The sequence below is a fragment of the Abramis brama genome (genome assembly GCF_963993115.1).
Source record: "Abramis brama genome assembly, chromosome: 11".
Lineage (NCBI taxonomy): Eukaryota > Metazoa > Chordata > Actinopteri > Cypriniformes > Leuciscidae > Abramis > Abramis brama.
This window is the reverse complement of record NC_139973.1, coordinates 7011520-7028938: the sequence shown is the minus strand read 5'-3', so window position 1 is coordinate 7028938 and position 17419 is coordinate 7011520. Positions and strand designations below refer to the sequence as shown.

At 36.0% G+C, this 17419-nt stretch overlaps 2 protein-coding genes across 13 annotated transcripts in view; one reads left to right on the top strand and one right to left on the bottom strand.

Moving 5' to 3' along the window:
• The first annotated feature begins 2732 nt into the window (after positions 1–2732).
• padi2 (peptidyl arginine deiminase, type II) lies at positions 2733–15369 on the top strand. 2 transcript variants are annotated; one of them, XM_084127736.1, is made up of 16 exons: positions 2733–2962; positions 7089–7257; positions 7882–7951; positions 8090–8151; positions 8598–8715; positions 9568–9720; positions 10154–10344; positions 10541–10644; positions 11106–11217; positions 11625–11732; positions 11910–12061; positions 12218–12365; positions 13130–13223; positions 13311–13384; positions 13541–13681; positions 14447–15369. In XM_084127736.1, the coding sequence occupies exons 1-16, from the start codon at positions 2790–2792 to the stop codon at positions 14678–14680; spliced, it is 2103 nt and encodes a 700-aa protein (XP_083983862.1). In that variant the 5' UTR covers positions 2733–2789; the 3' UTR covers positions 14681–15369. The 2 variants fall into 2 exon arrangements, with proteins under 2 accessions (XP_083983862.1, XP_083983863.1); XM_084127737.1 differs by lacking the exon at positions 2733–2962 and adding an exon at positions 3728–3989 and having other exon boundaries at positions 14447–15344.
• rap1gapb (RAP1 GTPase activating protein b) overlaps positions 15319–17419 on the bottom strand; it is a 94853-nt gene continuing 92752 nt past the window's right edge. For all 11 annotated transcript variants that reach the window (XM_084127726.1, XM_084127734.1, XM_084127728.1 and 8 more), the window contains one exon: positions 15319–17067. The gene's annotated coding sequence lies outside the window, so the exon portion shown is untranslated. The remainder of the gene's footprint in view (positions 17068–17419) is intronic.

The window sequence follows — 17419 nt, the reverse complement described above, 5'->3', positions numbered from 1 at the left end:
ACCATATGGTAATCTGATTAAAAATGTATGTAATGTAGGCTATGTAAAATATGTAATGTTGTTTTTCTCAAAATATTTTTTTATTAATCTTTGTTAACTTTAGTTAATAAAAAATACAACTGTCCAATCATTGTTAATGTATCTGAACAATGGAACTTTTAATTTGAATAATGTATTAGTAATTATTAAAATTAACATGAACTAAGATTAATGAACATTTTAGAAGTATCTCTCATTGTTAGTTCATGTTAACATATGAAACCGTATTGAAAAATGTTACTGAAATAAAATAATACTAATAATGAATTTGATTGGTTGCTAAGATTGATTCCCACAGCAACATCAATCAACAAGACATCATCAACACAGCAATGAAATCGTATTTATTGACGTGAAACAATGACATGATCTAACTCGTATGTATGTGCTAAGGGCCATTTCTCTGACTACACTCTCGAAGTATAAATTAGACACTATAATGAGAAGAGATATTTCTTCTCTTGAACCATGTCAGCATGTAGACATCTGTAATATAGGCTATTGTGTCCAATGATATAATAACAAAGTTATAAGATCCATTTTCCATATACATTTATTTCAGTGTAGTTTATCTTTATATTCTAGGCTATTTGGTATATTACTTGCAGCTATTGCGTTGTGTAAGACATTTATTTAGGCCAATATAGCCTATAGGCTATAGGAAAGCAACTATTGATTGTAATTAAAAAATAATCAAACAAAAACTGAAATAAAAAATGGTACTTTTAGCTAAAGCATGTTTTAAATTGGGTTCCGTTAGTTAACAAAAAAAAAAAGACTTGACTGCTTTGACATAAACAGACACATTTATTGTCTAACAGCAGATAATCCACTTGCCCTAACTTACCAGAATTGCCCCCACATGTTAGTCAAACATTTGACAATTCAGAAATGTCAACTGTCACTCATTCTGAGACTCGACACTTCTTTTCACATGCACGCTCTCACGCCACACACCAAGTTTCTCACGCAGAGAAAAATCGTGAAGCAAAGAGCTAGACAAGACAGAGCAGGTTCCCTTTGATATGAAACTAATTCTCACCTCTCAAATTCTGTCAATTTTATTATGAAATTCAAACAATAAATACCGTTTTGGCGCTTTTAAATGTGACAGATTGCTGTAGCGCCTCAGTTCAAGCGGCACGAGAACCGATATCTCTCTTCACTAGTTAATAGTAAATAAACACTAATAAACAATAATAGGTATGTTGAAAGATTGAGTACAACTTATCAAATGTAAATGCCTCATACATAATATCGATCAATCAGTGTTTTTCAACCATGGAAAGAGGTCAATAAAACAGCTGGAGAACAATGTCACATAATGTTACATTTACCTCAGGAAAGCCATTTATGACCATAGCACGTTAGTTGGCTAGAAAAATTTGTATTTTATAATATATTTAGTATTAGTAGCTTATAAATGAGTATTTTGCTAAATATATGCACTATATTACATATTTATTATAAAGTTGTTATTATAATAAAAAACGCATTATATTTAATTTGAGTTGTTATTTTTAACCTTTAATAATACCAGCTGACAGGGCTCTCTGTAGCCTGTGTAGCCTACAGCATTATGTGAGAATTTCTTTCTTGAGAAAAATGTATATGTATCTGTACTATTTATCCAAATGAATCGATATTGAATCAAGATCGGAATCAAACCACAAGAATTGAATTGAATTGAAATTGTAAAATTTGTATCAAGCAATAATAAAAGCAGTAGCCTACCAGTCATTGCACCATTTTTTTTTACATCCTCCAAATCCCCCCTCCCTTTCCATAATTCACACTCCAAGGTAAACTCAAAAGTTGACAGTTTTACAAAATATGAACAGTTCATTTCCTAAAAAATAAACTAATATACATGTAGCCTAAATAGTAATAGCTGAGTAAAGTTTGATCACAAACTTTGATGTTGACTTGACAAAGCCTTATCTGAAAATTTGAAATAACTTTGAAAAGCTTAAAGTTTGAACATTTTACTCAAAGTCAATAAAAGCTTGTTAGCATGATCTAATGCATTGTTAACATGTTTAAACAAGTCGCTATAGCATGTTTTAGCATGTTGCTAGCATGTCTCTAGCATGATTAGCTCATTGTTAACATGTTTTAGCATGTTGCTAGCATGATTTAGTATGCTGCTAGCATGTTTACAGGATGTTGCAAGAGATAGATAGATAGATAGATAGATAGATAGATAGATAGATAGATAGATAGATAGACGACATTTGAGGATTGAAGGATACAGTATGTTCTACAAAATAAAAACAGTTCTGGAAGTGGAATAGTTAAAGTAGAGCAGGTATAAACTAATACTGAATCTATAGCCTACTGCTTATAAGCATGTCACAGATTTTCATTTAGAGAGAGGTGCATATACCTTTGAATATCATATTACACAGACATCAAGTATTTCACACGCATAATATACTGTTTGATGTTGGCAGATAAATCAGCATCACAGAATTTTAAATCTTACAGATTTATCTGGCCAACATCTCTAGGAGTGAATAAAGAATGTCTGTTTTACTGAGGTACTGACTCTTTAGGCCTTGTCAGCATTAACTGCATTGTTCAGTCTTGTAGGCTGGAATTCTTTCTAGGAAAATGCTTTAAAATATAGCTTTGAGCAATTTTTTGGACAGGTGAGTACATGTCTTTTCTCTCCTGCTCCATCATACGCCCTCATCATATGTAGAGGAAACAGGTTATTTGAGATCTGTGGACGTGTTAAGTCTGTAACAATGGATATGTCGCAGGAGCAAACACAGGTAGCCAGTTTACCTCGAAATCTGCGAAAGAGAAAGAAGTGGTCAGACATGACAAACATGTATCAGCGAACCTGTCAACTGGACATCAGTTCACCCACAAAAATTGTGCTTGTCATTGGTACGGAAATTAAGGTGATCCTAGACAGGTAGGTAATATAATAATATAATAATCCATTGTTTTTATCCATTGTGTTCTTAACAAATTGCACAGCTGGTGCATTGAGGAACAGTATCAGTAGCCAAGCCTATATTGTAGAGTGGAAAAAAGTACCAATTATTACTGTTTTTATTATACATAGGCATGCATATGCAAAATCAAAAAAATATGGTGTGAACTCTAAACATTAAATGCATTTTTTAAAATTAAAGACTTAAGTAAAAGTACTTTGACAATGGGCATGATTGTCGCCTACTAGCGGTCAGCGGACGTGGTTATGTCCTCATGAAGAAAGCTATTTTATTAGTAGTCTTATCCTGTAACCCCCAATTGTGTCTACTCAATATCAATATCAACTCAACTGCAAATGGACAATGTTTCTTAACAGACCAATGTAGGTAGTTCCTCCATAGCATGTAAATAATTTATATGACTCTAAATCTAATAAAATGACGTTTACTCACCTAAATAATCTGAATTATATTTTGGGTGAATGATAATGGCTTGTCTGAAGGTAGTTTGTGCAGCCTCCACACGGTTCACCATGAAAGAAAAGGGTATTAAAATCACAATTAATTGCTTTTAATAGGTTTATTCAAAGTATTTGCACCATGTGTTTGCAAGTTTAAGAAAAAGGGCTTGGCATCCTGAGGCAAAATATTGTATTGCAATAAAAAAATGCAATATTGGGTTCAGTCCAGTTCAGTCGCGCTTGTGTTAACAGCGCCCTCTAGCTGTGAGTCTCTTGTGCTGCACACTGAGTTGTGGGCGTTTCCAGACGTTTCAAGTCCTCCGTTCTCTGGACATACACCTGCTTTTGTTCAACCAATAGGCTCTCTGACACGGTGACATCTCTCAAGTAAATAAAAAGGTTAAAGGTAAATTGTTGAATTCACTTTGAAAGAAAGACGCATCTTCAAAATCATGGTGCCCCGCCGATCACTTACAATTGACACTGAGAAAGCGACCAAGACGACATACGTGGTCGGAACGGAGTTGACGGTGAATTTAAACAGGTGAGAGAGTTTTTTTTATCATGCATTATGCGAATAGACAATATATTAGAATAGAATTTAGAGCGTTGTTTTATTTTAAGGGGACAGTAGGCTAACAAAAGACGCGTTCATTAACAGGGCGACTGAGCTCAAGGGAATTAAACAAAAGAGGAGTCTATTTTAATGGCTCGAAAGACATACTTAAAGGGACAGTTCACCCTACAATGATAAACCTTTCCTCATTTACTCGCATTCATATCGTTTCAAAACCCCATGACTTTCCTTCTTCCGTGGAGCACAAATTGATATATTGAATGTTTGGGTCTGACAGTAGCAGTCTCCATTGACTTCCATTGCATCTTTGTTTCCTGCAGTTTGAGTAATTGGTGACTGGGGCATGTTTACATGCTATAGAAGTGCATTCCTGCTAGTTCTTTATTTTGATTTCTTTTATATATTTTTAACAATGTTTATGATAAGCGTATAACTGACTAAAATATCTAAAATATGTTACTTTATGAGTACCTAGATTTCAGAAAAATAAAGCAAAGGGTTAAAGCTGACTCGGGTCTGACTTCTGAGTTTTGTTTAGATCAAAAGAACATGTTTAAGGACTTTGAATAGAAAATAAAAGGATTCATTTCAAAATGACTACTATTATTTTGACAGGCACATCATTATAGACTCTGGGAACCCAAACATAAGAACAGTCGTTTCAAACACAATGTCCCCACAACCCAGACAGCAACATAGTGTCGCCCAGATCCGGCTCACATCTAGTAGGCGTGGAATCCACATGTACCAGATGTGGCCCGGATCTGGGCCGACACTATGTTGCCGTCTGGGAAATTATGCATGTTTACATAGACCAATAATTGAAAAATAGCACAGACAGAAGACACAAATATAAAAACATTTTGCTAACATAGTGTACAGTTAAAATATCCTATTGTTCTATTCATAAAGTTTACATTCAATACATTAGCAACATCATTCTGGAATGAACTGAGTGTCCAAAGAATTGAATCTGCCTGTTGTAATATTCACAGGTTTGTTTGTCAATTTTATGAAGAATGTGTTTTTTTCGTCTGTTTGTTCTGTGCAGATGAAAATTTGCCTTGAGAATTTAGGTGGGATTGTTGATTGAAGAATTTCTCCCTTTCAGTTCCAAAGGCGGATGAATGCACTCGTTGTGCTGCGACATTATTTAAATTCATCACTGACCTCTGTCTCAATACTTCTGTTTATAACGGCCACTGTCAGCTATTGTCTTTGATAGCTTTCCAAACCTACTAATAGCTTTTCTTTAGGTTTCTAGAAGACTTTATCAATTTTGTATTAGTCCATAATGAAACAACATCCTCAAGACTAATATCTGTCGTCTTAAAAGATTAGTTGAATCCTAAATGTGTTATTCATAATCCATTATCTAATGCAGTAATTATGACATTTGGGTCGGACGACGTGCCACGTCACAACACCTTGTATAAATATGAGATGTGAGGTCATACAAAGAGCATGTGTGTTAATTCTACATGAATTAATGTTGTGTAAAATTGTTTAGACTTTAGATGGAGTAAAGCACATCACACTTCTGTCATGTCAACCATCCATTCACACTGTCTAACCAAAGTGCCAGATCTTTTTTTTGTCTGCGCAGGGTAATTTCTAAGGGTTTAACAGAATTTTATTTTATTCTCTCTATATTTTTAGATTTTACTTAAAATTGCATATTACTAAATCGTTTTTAAATGATGTCCTCAGGTTATGAGTCAACCCTCTTACCATCGTATTTTCCAGTAAATCACAAAAACTGTCATAATGATATCATACTTTCAAGAAGTGAACTTCTCAAGCAGACTTTTTTTGGTAGAAATATCTGCATTAAAAATCTCTAAGGACCGAATTGTAGTTTCAAAACATTGAGTACGAGGATTTTATAGCCAAACAAAATGTCTGTTACCTTTCTGAAAACATAATAATATCCAAAACATACACTACTATTCAAAGGTTTAGGGTCAGTATCAGTGTTTTCTTAATGTTTTTGAAAGATGCTGGGAATACTTTAGTATGGGGAACACATTCACTATTAACTATGACTTTTGCATCAATAAAAATGATATATATAAATAATTAGGTTTAAAATGGTGCAAAAATTAGGCTTGAAATACAATACAATACAAACCCAGTTTTTTTTACCCTTAAAGGTGCAGTAAGCGATTTCTGAGAAACTCTGTTGAGAGTGGATCGGACTGAGCACCACAACACACTTGTAGCAAATCAGCAGTAGGGGGCGTGTCACTCATGATGGGGGAGGAGAGAGTGTGAACATAAGGGAGATTTGAAGACTGTAGAAATCGAGATGGTTGAGAGGCATTAAAAAAGAGAAAAGGTCAGAGGAATATCACTGGAAAAAGGGGTTATGATCAGGCAAGAGCTTTAATATTAGAAAAACTCTCCAGCGCTGGAGAGGCCTAAGCGTGAAGGCCTGAAAATTAACGCAGAGGATGTGTTGTTTCTGCTTTATACATGAGCAATGTTGATTTTGAGTTTGTGCTGTTGGCGACTAACAACTACCACTTGCTTGTATATACTCGTGTGTACTGTATGTAAATTTTTTGTTCTTCCTTGATGTTCATTAGTCATCTTCGCTTTATTTTGCTACGCTTCTGCTATGATAAAGATACATCCACTCTTCCATTGCCTGTTCGTGCATTTTGGGGGCGGAACAATGAAGAAAGGAGCGATCTCGCGTCACCTTCACAACACTGTCTAGCACTGGCAGTTTGAAATTGGATATATTTAGTGCATTTTTTTAATCCAATCATTACAGTACTGAAATGAATCACTTTAGTAATCCTTGAAGAAAACCCGCAATGATTGCACAATAATTGTCATGAGGATACAGCTCATGCTTGTTTGTAAGAATCAGATATGCTTCAGTTATGTTTCATACATCAACATTGTTTAACATTGATTCTCAGAAATCGCTTACTGCACCTTTAAAACACAAGATTATCTGAAGAGGGTTTTAGACAATGAAATGACCTTTGTATAATATCCTACAATGAAATAGATAAATTCATAATGTGTCTCTGTATTTCTCTTTGCTCTTTACAGGTGTGCCCCACCACAGTCCAGGTTCTTCTCAATAAAATGCTCCCCAAACGTGCATTACAAGGTCACTCCCCCGACCAAGGACAGCAACACCTCTCCGTACCCCCTCACCCCAAACTCTATCCTCCTCATCACCATGGACACAGTCAGTGAGACTGCATTTGACAGCAAGGTATCTAAATCTAATCACCTTTGTGCTCTAAAAACTCTTTCATCAAGAGCACAGTACAGCACACGCAGAAAGAATCTGTGGAAATTTTCTGCATTCTCTTTGATGATTCTGAGGAAAATTCTGCAGAATAGATTTAAACATGATAAGTGTTTGAAACTGAGCCAAAACTACTTCTCTCCAGTATCTGAAAGCATTATCAAACTAGCACAAATATTTAAAAGGAGGATGTGATGGGAAGGTTTCTGTGTGGGCAGATACCATCTGGGTATGTTTCTCGATGTACGACCAACCTTTGCTCCAAAGCAGATAATGGTCCTTTAGAAAACAAACAGAACTGAAAGAAACTGCAGACAGGAAAGAGTTTGTGTGATGTACACGCTGTGGTTTACCCTAGTCTATGCAGGAAACCGAGGGTTAAGCGTAGACACGATCTCGCGTCTCTTTCACAACACTGTCTAGCACTGGCTGTTTGTAATTGGATATATTTAGTGCATTTTTTAATTCAATCATTACATTAATGAAATGAATCATTTTAGTAATCTTTGAAGAAAACCGCAATGATTGCACAATAATTGTCATGATGATACAGCTCATGCTTGTTTCTAAGAATCAGATGTGTTTCAGTTATCTGTGAGGTACTATGGGGAGAAAAAAGAGGCTCTTGAGGACGCTGTGCTGCATCTAACGGCTGTCGGTACGTTTCACTATGCAAGACATACGCCTGTGTTTATGAATAGTATCAGTATCTGTACTGCAACTATAAACAGCCTCATGATGCTGGTGGGACTGTGAAGGAAAGAGCAAGCCTCATATTGTCTCTATTCTGTTGCAGAGATATCTCTGGACGTAGATGCCGACCGAGATGGCGTTGTTGAGAAAAACAATCCGAACAAGGTGAGCTTTGTTTACTGGTAGTCTTGCGATCTGTTCTATATCATCATTATTTGGGAGATTTGTTTTTGCCTCATTGTTTCTTGGCTTGGAGATGGGGCTGGAAAGTGAGATAAAATTAATTAGTTGACTCATTTAGATGAATTAGAAGCCTTAGAGATATGATAAAGCCACATTTGTTTGCATATTAAAGGGATAGTTCACACAAAAATGAAAACATTAAATGTCGTTCCAAACCTGTGACTTTCTTTCTTCTGGGAAACATTTTGAAAAATGTCTTTGCGTTTTCTTTTGTACATACAATGGAAGTCAATGGGGTCCAATGTTTTGTGAAAGCCATTGACTTTCAAAATATCTTCTTTTGTGTTCCAACAGCATTGTGCTATTGTAGATAATATATTCAAGATTTTATTTGAATAATGTGTAATAGTACTGGATTTTGGGTCTAGGCATCCTGGAAATGGGGTCCTAATGGCCACGGTGCAGTTTTGCTGGTCAACTGTGACTCCGAGACCTCATACAAGAAGAAAGTGGACAGTGAGAAGGATAATATCAGTAAAGTTTCGGGTGAGTCTGAGCAGGTTTGGTCCGTTCACACCAAACGCGAATAGAGCGTCAGATTCGCGTCTATCGCGTCTAGTTAGTCGCTTGAACATTTTGAATCCATTCGCGCGTCCGCGTCACTCGCGAATAAAAACATCCCGCGAAAAGGAGTGTGAATCATCATCAACAACAACAACACAATTTATTTCTGCCATAATTTTTCCGTCATGTCTGAAATAAAGGATATTGCTGCTTTGTACTTGTTGTGGAAGTCCCAAATAGGCTACGGAGGAAAGCCAAACGCCGACGTGTCTGGGTTCACAGCACCATCAAGAGGCGCACTCAACTCGGTGAATTTCACCGTCTTCACGCGAATTTTCCGCTCGAGTTGAAATATTTCAACTTGCGCGGAAGACGCGATTGAGGCGATTATCGAGCGTTCGCGGCAAACGCGTCGCCCAATTCGCGTCTATGCGCGTCTTTGCATTGACTTTGTTGTAATCTACTCGCGCAAATAATTAAATTCGCGTTTGGTGTGAACACACCATTAGTCTCGCCGCAGATATTTGTTATGTGTAAATAGACTCTGTACCAAACCCATGTTTAAACATTGTAGCAATATGATTCTTCTTTATTAATCATTTTCGCATTGCAAGTTCAGTAAATACTTTCAATCTTTCAATTAATTCAAACTATCTGAACAATATCCATAGAAAATTTGAAATAGGTGCACAATTTCAACCAGTAGTTGCATTTTTCTGTGCATATTTAGCTATTTAGCTTAGTTACCATTGGACTTTACTCTTCAAATGTCATGCTGTGGAAAGGAAGAGATAATTGAATCTAATGTATTTATTTATTTATTTTTGATGGCAGATTTGCAGGACATGTCCAAGATGATCTTGCGCACCAACGGGCCGTCTCAACTTCCCGAAGGCTATAAACTGAGCATGTACATCTCGCAGACCACTTCAGAGAATGTGAGAATCTTTAGACCTCGGACAAATGTGCAAAAAGACAACGTGTGGAGTAAGTGTAGACACAAACACCTGCAAAATAATACAATTATAGGGGATGTCCTGGCCGGTCTCAAGGATTGGTATTGAGGGTATCAATTTTTGCTCAAGATCTTGTATTGACAATGCAAGAGTCCAGCACTCTGTAAAGTCTCCTCCAGCACAACCCAAAGACTTTCAATGAATTTAAGGTCTGGACTTTGGAATTTTTTAATGATCTATTCCTTTTACATGCATGCATATTGTGAAATTTTATGATGCATGAAAACCATTGGGAGACATTTTTCCATCACCACCTACATGTGCATAAGGTGGTGGAAATGTAAAATTATGTCAACAGTTTATATAAATATAATGTACAATTGATTAAATAAATGAAGCAAAAACCAAATACATTATAAAGGAACATCAAAACTTTACTGATTAGCTCCTCTTCCCTGTACCAGAGCACAAACTCCTGAGTTTGTTCCTGAAAGATTATCTCATGGTGGTGGGAAAAGATAAGCTGACACAGGAAGTGCCCTATCTGGGAGGAAAAACTGAACTGACGTTCTATGTAGAAGGACTTCGCTTCCCTGATAAAGACTTTGATGGGCTCATCACCATCAACCTTAGTCTACTAGAGCCCAGTGGCAAGGTTAGTGAAAGAAACCACTGTCTGATCCTCAATACAACCTGTAGGACAACAAACCTTCTGTTCTTGGTGCTTTACTGTTTATCTGTTTACCGCAATAACATTTACACTGTTGTCTTCTATCAAATTTAATTGGGTAATATAATTCTTCTAACCTCTAAATGCTAATTAAATACGATTCTGCTTGTTTTCTTAAAAGGATTTCCCTGAAACGCCCATCTTTACGGATAAAGTCATATTTCATGTTTCACCCTGGATCATGACCCCTAACACCCTCAAACCCGTGGAGGTCTATGTGTGCAGGTGAGGGTGGAGCAATTCAGTCAAAGCTTTAACCCTTCACGGATCATATAACAAATACACACACACACAATTTTATATATACTGGTATATATATATATATTAGGGCTGTCAAATCGATTAATCGCATCTAACCTAAGTTTTTGTTTACATAATATATGTGTATATATATATATATATATATATATATATATATATATATATATATATATATATATATATATATATGAATAGATTTATATTTTATATATATGTCTGTGTGTGTATACTGTATACACACACATAATCTAATATATATAAATACAATAATATATATACACACATGTAAACGATTAATCGATTTGACAGCAGTTACATATGTGTATATATATATATATATATATATATATATATATGTATATATGTATATGTGTGTGTATATATACACTGTATTCATCTTGTTGACTGTTTGATGTTTTTGGCAGCACAAAGGATAACTACTCGTTCCTGAAGAGCATAAAGAACCTGGTGGAGAAGAATGGCTACAAACTGAAAATATGTTACGAGTACATGAACCGAGGTGACCGCTGGATGCAGGTCAGTGGAATCATTGGGGAAAGAACATTACATATTGTTAATAAATATTAAATAGTTAAATATAAATGAATAAATATGTCACTTGCATAATAATTTGGAACACAGTGTATATGTAAATGTATGTCAATTTAATAATAAACATTATTTATCTGACAAAATAAGAATCAGAAAGAGATTTTAGAGTGTTATAAAACCTTACAAAAATGAAATTGAAAATAACTTTATCAAACTGCCGAAGCATGCAGTTTATTGGATGATCATAGGATGATGCATATAGAAACAACTTGACTACATGTGAGGTGACTGTCATATGAAAAACATCAAACAGTCAACAAGATGAATAACCTTCACTTGTCTCTCTCTCTCTCTCTCTCTCTCTCTCTCTCTCTCTCTCTCTCTCTCTACAGGATGAGCTTGAGTTTGGCTACATTGACTCTCCCCATCATCGGTTTCCTGTTGTACTGGATTCTCCTCGTGATGGAGACCTTCAGGATTTCCCCTACGAGTCCCTTCTGGTGAGTGACAGCAAGAACTGCTCAGAAAAATTCAGTCAAAATTGAAAATTGTCATTTTCTCACCCTCATGTCATTCCAAACCCAACTTTTTCCAATTTTTTGATGACGTGATAGCATCATGTTTTGATCGCATACTAATCGAAAGATGTTTAGAATCACTAAAACATTGGGTCACAGGGGCCAGACTTTGGATATGTGACACGGCATGCTTTGAATGAGGAGGTGAGCAGTCTGGACTCCTTTGGTAACCTGGAGGTCAGTCCACCAGTCACAGTGAACGGGAAAAGTTACCCACTTGGCAGGATCATCATTGGTGTGGCGTTCCCTACGTAAGTACCACAGCTGTACCCTAGAACTACAGTGTACAGTAACTAACCACAACTAAAAAGGAACATTGACATTATTTTTTTGGCTTCCAAACAAATATATGCTGATTGATTAATCAAATTATCACCAATCATTAAGAATATTTGTTTAATTTTAAGTGCAAAAGGTGGCCGCAACATGACCCAAGTCGTCCAGGAATTCCTGTGGGCACAGAAGGTTCAAGAGCCAATAGCGCTCTTCTCTGATTGGCTGTTTGTGGGTCATGTGGATGAGTTCATGACCTTCGTCCCAGCCCCTGACCGAAAGGTAAACAGATATGTTCAGAATGGCATACTAACATACACTACCTAAATAATTAAGTATTAAGTAAAATAATTAATTAAGTCTATTATGCTCACCAAGGCTGCATTCATTTGATCAAAAATATAGTTTTCTTTTGTAACAAATTTCAAGGCAAAGCTGAATTTTCAGCATCTTTTCTCCAGTCTTCAGTGTCACATGATCCTTCAGAAATCAATATGCTCAAGATTTTTTTTTTTTTTTTTTGCTGCTTATTATTTTTGTGGATACCGTGATATACTACCATTCAAAAGTTTGGGGCTTGTAAGATATATTGAAATTAATATTTTTATTCAGAAAAGATGCATTAAATTGATCAAAGTGACACAATAATACTGTTTTGATCAAATAAAGCAGCTTTGTTGGGCATAAGAGACTTTCAAAAACAATTATTATTTAATTAAATAATAACTTTTTTGTACTGTTCTTATTTTTGCAGTATGTTACTCAGTTTCAACCATTTAATGAATGAATCTAGACTTTTTGTTACAAAATTGGATTAAAAAATGTTTATTGCAGACATGGTAACTGGATGCTAGTTGTAGACTCAATCATGCAACATGCTACTACCATCTGAAATGTCTATTTTTGCATCATGCATAGTGTTTCACATCCTTCTTTAAAATAGTGGGCAGCGTGTTCTACGCAGTATGCCAGTCCTCCACTCTGAACTCAGTCAGTGTTTTTAAAATACTCAAAGCAATGCGAGCTGTAATGTTTTAAATGTTCAGAAATTCCGGTTGCTGCTGGCTAGCCCTGATGCCGGATATAAAGTTTTCAAAAGCTTACAAAACACAGGACAAGGAAAAACGGAAATGTTTCCAGGTAAACGTTCACTAATTTTCCACTTAAAAGAAAGTTGTCCACTATGCACCAAAGTTCACATTCTAGCTAACATGTTTACTTGAACAGGAATGCCAGAGGCCATTACTGTTAATGCGATCCTGAGTGACAAAAAGCTACAGGCTGAAAACCGATACGTGCAGGTCAGTGAAATGAGCAACAGTTACAAATTACACATGGCGTTAAGATGTGTTTTGTATCCAAATAGTATCTATATATATTTTTAGCCAGATTACAGTACAGTGTTACAAATCTGTCTTTTCTATGGGAAATAAAGCATCATATAATCTTTCCCTCAGAACTGTATTGACTGGAACAGGGACGTGCTGAAGAAAGAACTGGGGTTGGATGATGAGGACATCATCGATTTGCCCATCCTGTTTAAACTGACAGAAGAGAAGAAAATGAGCACCAGGGCCGTGGCTTACTATCCCGACATGGTACAGCACATTATCAAGAACTTTTTGAAAGTCCATTCACACTTGCTTTTTCTTTGAACTCTTTCCCCGCCAGTGTTGTTTTTAAAAGTTGCCAGCTACCGCCAGTGTTTTTGATCATTTTCACAAAACTGTCAAGGCCCCCAGAATATTTAGTTGCATGCAATGTATCAAAAGAAAGAACAGAGCCTTTGTTTTTGAAAAAAAAGAAGAAAAAAACGTTTTATTCTAGCTTCATGCACTCTTTTATTAACACTTGAATGTGGGTGAGTTTCATAAAAAAGCAACATTTGGAGCAGAAAGCTGAGAAAATCACATTTTTGTCAAAGACCAGATCCAGATCAGATTCAGAATGATGATCAAAACCTAGGTGGAGTAGATTGAGTCCATCAACGTCCCCAAAGCTTCACAGTCCTATAGCTCGTCCTGGGTCGACATTTCATTCTGTAAAGTTAGGCAGTTTTGATTTATATGCTGTTTAACGTTGATTATGATGCATATGCTATGGTTTGTTTCTGCTTCTTTTTCACCTGTTTTAATCAGGAGATTCAGTACTCTTTTAGAGGGTGTCACAGCGCCCCCTCTACCACATAACAGTGAAAACACAGAAAGCCGTTAATTTCCATGGTGGGGAAAGAGTTAATGGAAAATAGATGATCAAAACATACAATGCTGTTCAAAAGTGTGGGCCTCGGCAAGATTTTCTATTGTCTCTTACACTTACTCGTAGATTTAATTTTTTAATGCATTACCTGTATTTACCCTCAGGTGAACATGATCGTGTTGGGGAACCAGCTGGGCATCCCAAAACCTTTCGGGCCCCAGGTGAAGGGCCGGTGTGCTCTGGAAACAGAGATGCGTTCTCTTCTGGAGCCTCTAGGCCTCAAATGTACCTTCATTGATGACTTTGCCCCATACCACAAACTGCTGGGGGAAGTTCACTGCGGTTCCAATGTTCTCCGAGAACCATCGCCTTTCAGATGGTGGAACCTAGAGCTGTGAGAGAGAGAGGTAGACTAGGAAGAATAGAGACCTGTCAAGTGCCTACTATGTCTAAAGCAGGATTAACGGGTGTTTTAACTAGTTCATTCTAGCAATAAACAATGCATATGGTCCTAACCTTTAAGCAAAATGGAGTAATTCATCTAAAAATTTGAACTCTGTCATCATTTACTCACCCTCATGTCGTTCAAGCAGCTCTTTTTTATAACGATAAGGTGCTGTCAAGCTACCCCAAAAATCATTCGTATCACTATGCACTTCATGTTCTGAGGTTGTACAACAGCTTTCTGTAAAGAATTACATGTGTGAGCAGATGATGACAGTTTTTTTTTTTATCTTTAATATCCTTTTAATATTTTTTCCAAATTATTATATCTTTCTTCTGACAACCAGGCCTTGTTTTAGCAGTACAGCTATTCCTGGGGCTGCTTCAGCATTTCTAAAATAAAAAAATAAGGGCTTACAATTAGGAATAATGCTTTGAGTGGTTCAAATTAATGTTAACCACTTATGACAAATGAATGTTCACTGTGGTGTTGCCTCTTACTTATAATGACTGACAAATTGATTCTATAATTGGTGATTTGCTGTCTTGGATGATTTTCCAAAATAATGTACATTAAAGCAATAAATAAACATTTCATGAACCCTTTGATCTTTATTAAACATGATTTATCTGGTTTTATTACAAAAAGGAGAAAAGATCTTATTTACAGTAAAACATTTCATTAAAGTAGCATAATAAGCACTTGTAAAAGAGAACACAATCACTTGCAGAAAGCAGTCGGTGTTTGTTTGGAATGAGTTTGTGCTTAATGTCTGGAGCATGTGCAAACACATTATGTACAGTTTGACCAATCAGCAGAGATTTAGGCTCTAACACAGCTTTTTAAGTGTGGATTTAGCTAATCCAAAAATATTTTTCTCTTCTCCATGTACAGTTTTAGAAGTATCACCCCTGAAAGGACCTAAACACCAGTATTTATGTAAAAATCCTTCACAAAAAATCTACTGTACCTCTTCAACTGAGTGAACTGGGATGTTAGTCATACAAAAGTACAATGGTATTTTCATATTTTTGAACATGAAACCTTGGTAATGCCATGTTTCTTCTATGATGGTAAGATAAGTATCATATACAGGGAATACCATGGTATTTTAAGTAGCTGTGTATTCTATGAATGGGAATGCTAACAGATAGCCAATGAGATGAATGGGAATGCTAACGGATAGCATTAACACCATAGTACTAAGTGGATTTAGATTTGGACCATAGATTTGGAATGGGCATTAAAAAAAAAAAAAAGTCTTAACATTAATACAATATGTTTTTGTGTTTGAAAACAAAACAAAATGTCCACCATTTTTTATTGAACATCAAGCATAGTGTTTTTAGTGGCCATATCCACTATCTTATGTCTGCGGTTTCATCAGTTTTACATTCATATTGCTCACTTGCCATATAAGCTAAAAAAGGCTTCAGGACTCCAGTATATCTGACGTGAGAGACACTGACCCTTCAATCTGCACAGCAGGATTTAAAACATGAAACTACAAACATGAAGCTACTACATTAGTGTACAGTTTACACACACGTCAATTTTACCACAAGCAGCTGTGGCCGTACAAAATATGTTGATCCGTAAAACAGCATAATCTTAATAAATAATATTTAAAAACGTATACAGCATCTCACACCTGATCTATTTGTTTTGTCATAAATTATAATGTCTATATGCTTTGTTTATTGGACAGGATCTGAAATGGCTTGGGTGCTTGACACCAGAAGAAACATCTATCCGAAAAAACGACATTTAACATTTACCTATATTCATTTTCAACATCATTACTCGTTACTGACACAAAACGCAACCGAACAGAACCATACATAGATGTGTATTACAGTGCTTTGCGGGTCCACGTGTATTTTAAGCATGATGGGTTTAGGTTGAACTTCATTTGTTATTCTGAAAGATGTCGAAAGCTTGTGACAGCTCACCACCCCCCGTTTCTAAAAGATCTACACACCACAGTGAGCCTCGATAAATAAATAAATATGACAAATAAAAAACAAACCCACACAATGAGAGCCAGTTAAAGAAAGAAAGAAAGAAGCCTATGATAAGGCCATAAGAATCATGCGTGATTGATTTCCCAGCTGGCAGTGCACCAGTTTTCAACAGTTGCCAGACGGGTTTGTTCTTTTGCCTGCAGTCCAACAGCCACATGATAGAAGATAAAGAGGTGGTGTGTGTTCTTACGAGAGCGCGCCCGACTGTACGCCGCGGGGCTGGAACTAGTGCTTCACACACCTTCACATCTGTGTCTCTCGAGGAACTCTTATGAGCACATCGAGTGTCCACTGCGAAGGGCTGCTTATGAAAATGCTGAGAATAAGACATATGATTAATGAGAATAAGATATACAAACTTATATGTATACGTTTATATATAGATTTTTATGGAAAAGGTTTCTTCTGCTCACCAAGGATGCTTTTATTTAATCAAAAACACAGTAAAAACAATATTATTACAATTAAAATACCTTTTAACTGAAAATAACTGATATTAATATTACATTTATATTTTAAAATGTAAAAATGTGATGGCAAAGCTGAATTTTCAGCATCATTACTCCAGTTTTCAGGTCACATGATCCTTCAGAAATCATTCTGATGCTGTTTTGCTGCTCAAGAAAACATTATCATCAATGTTGAAAATCAATATTTTTGTGGAAATA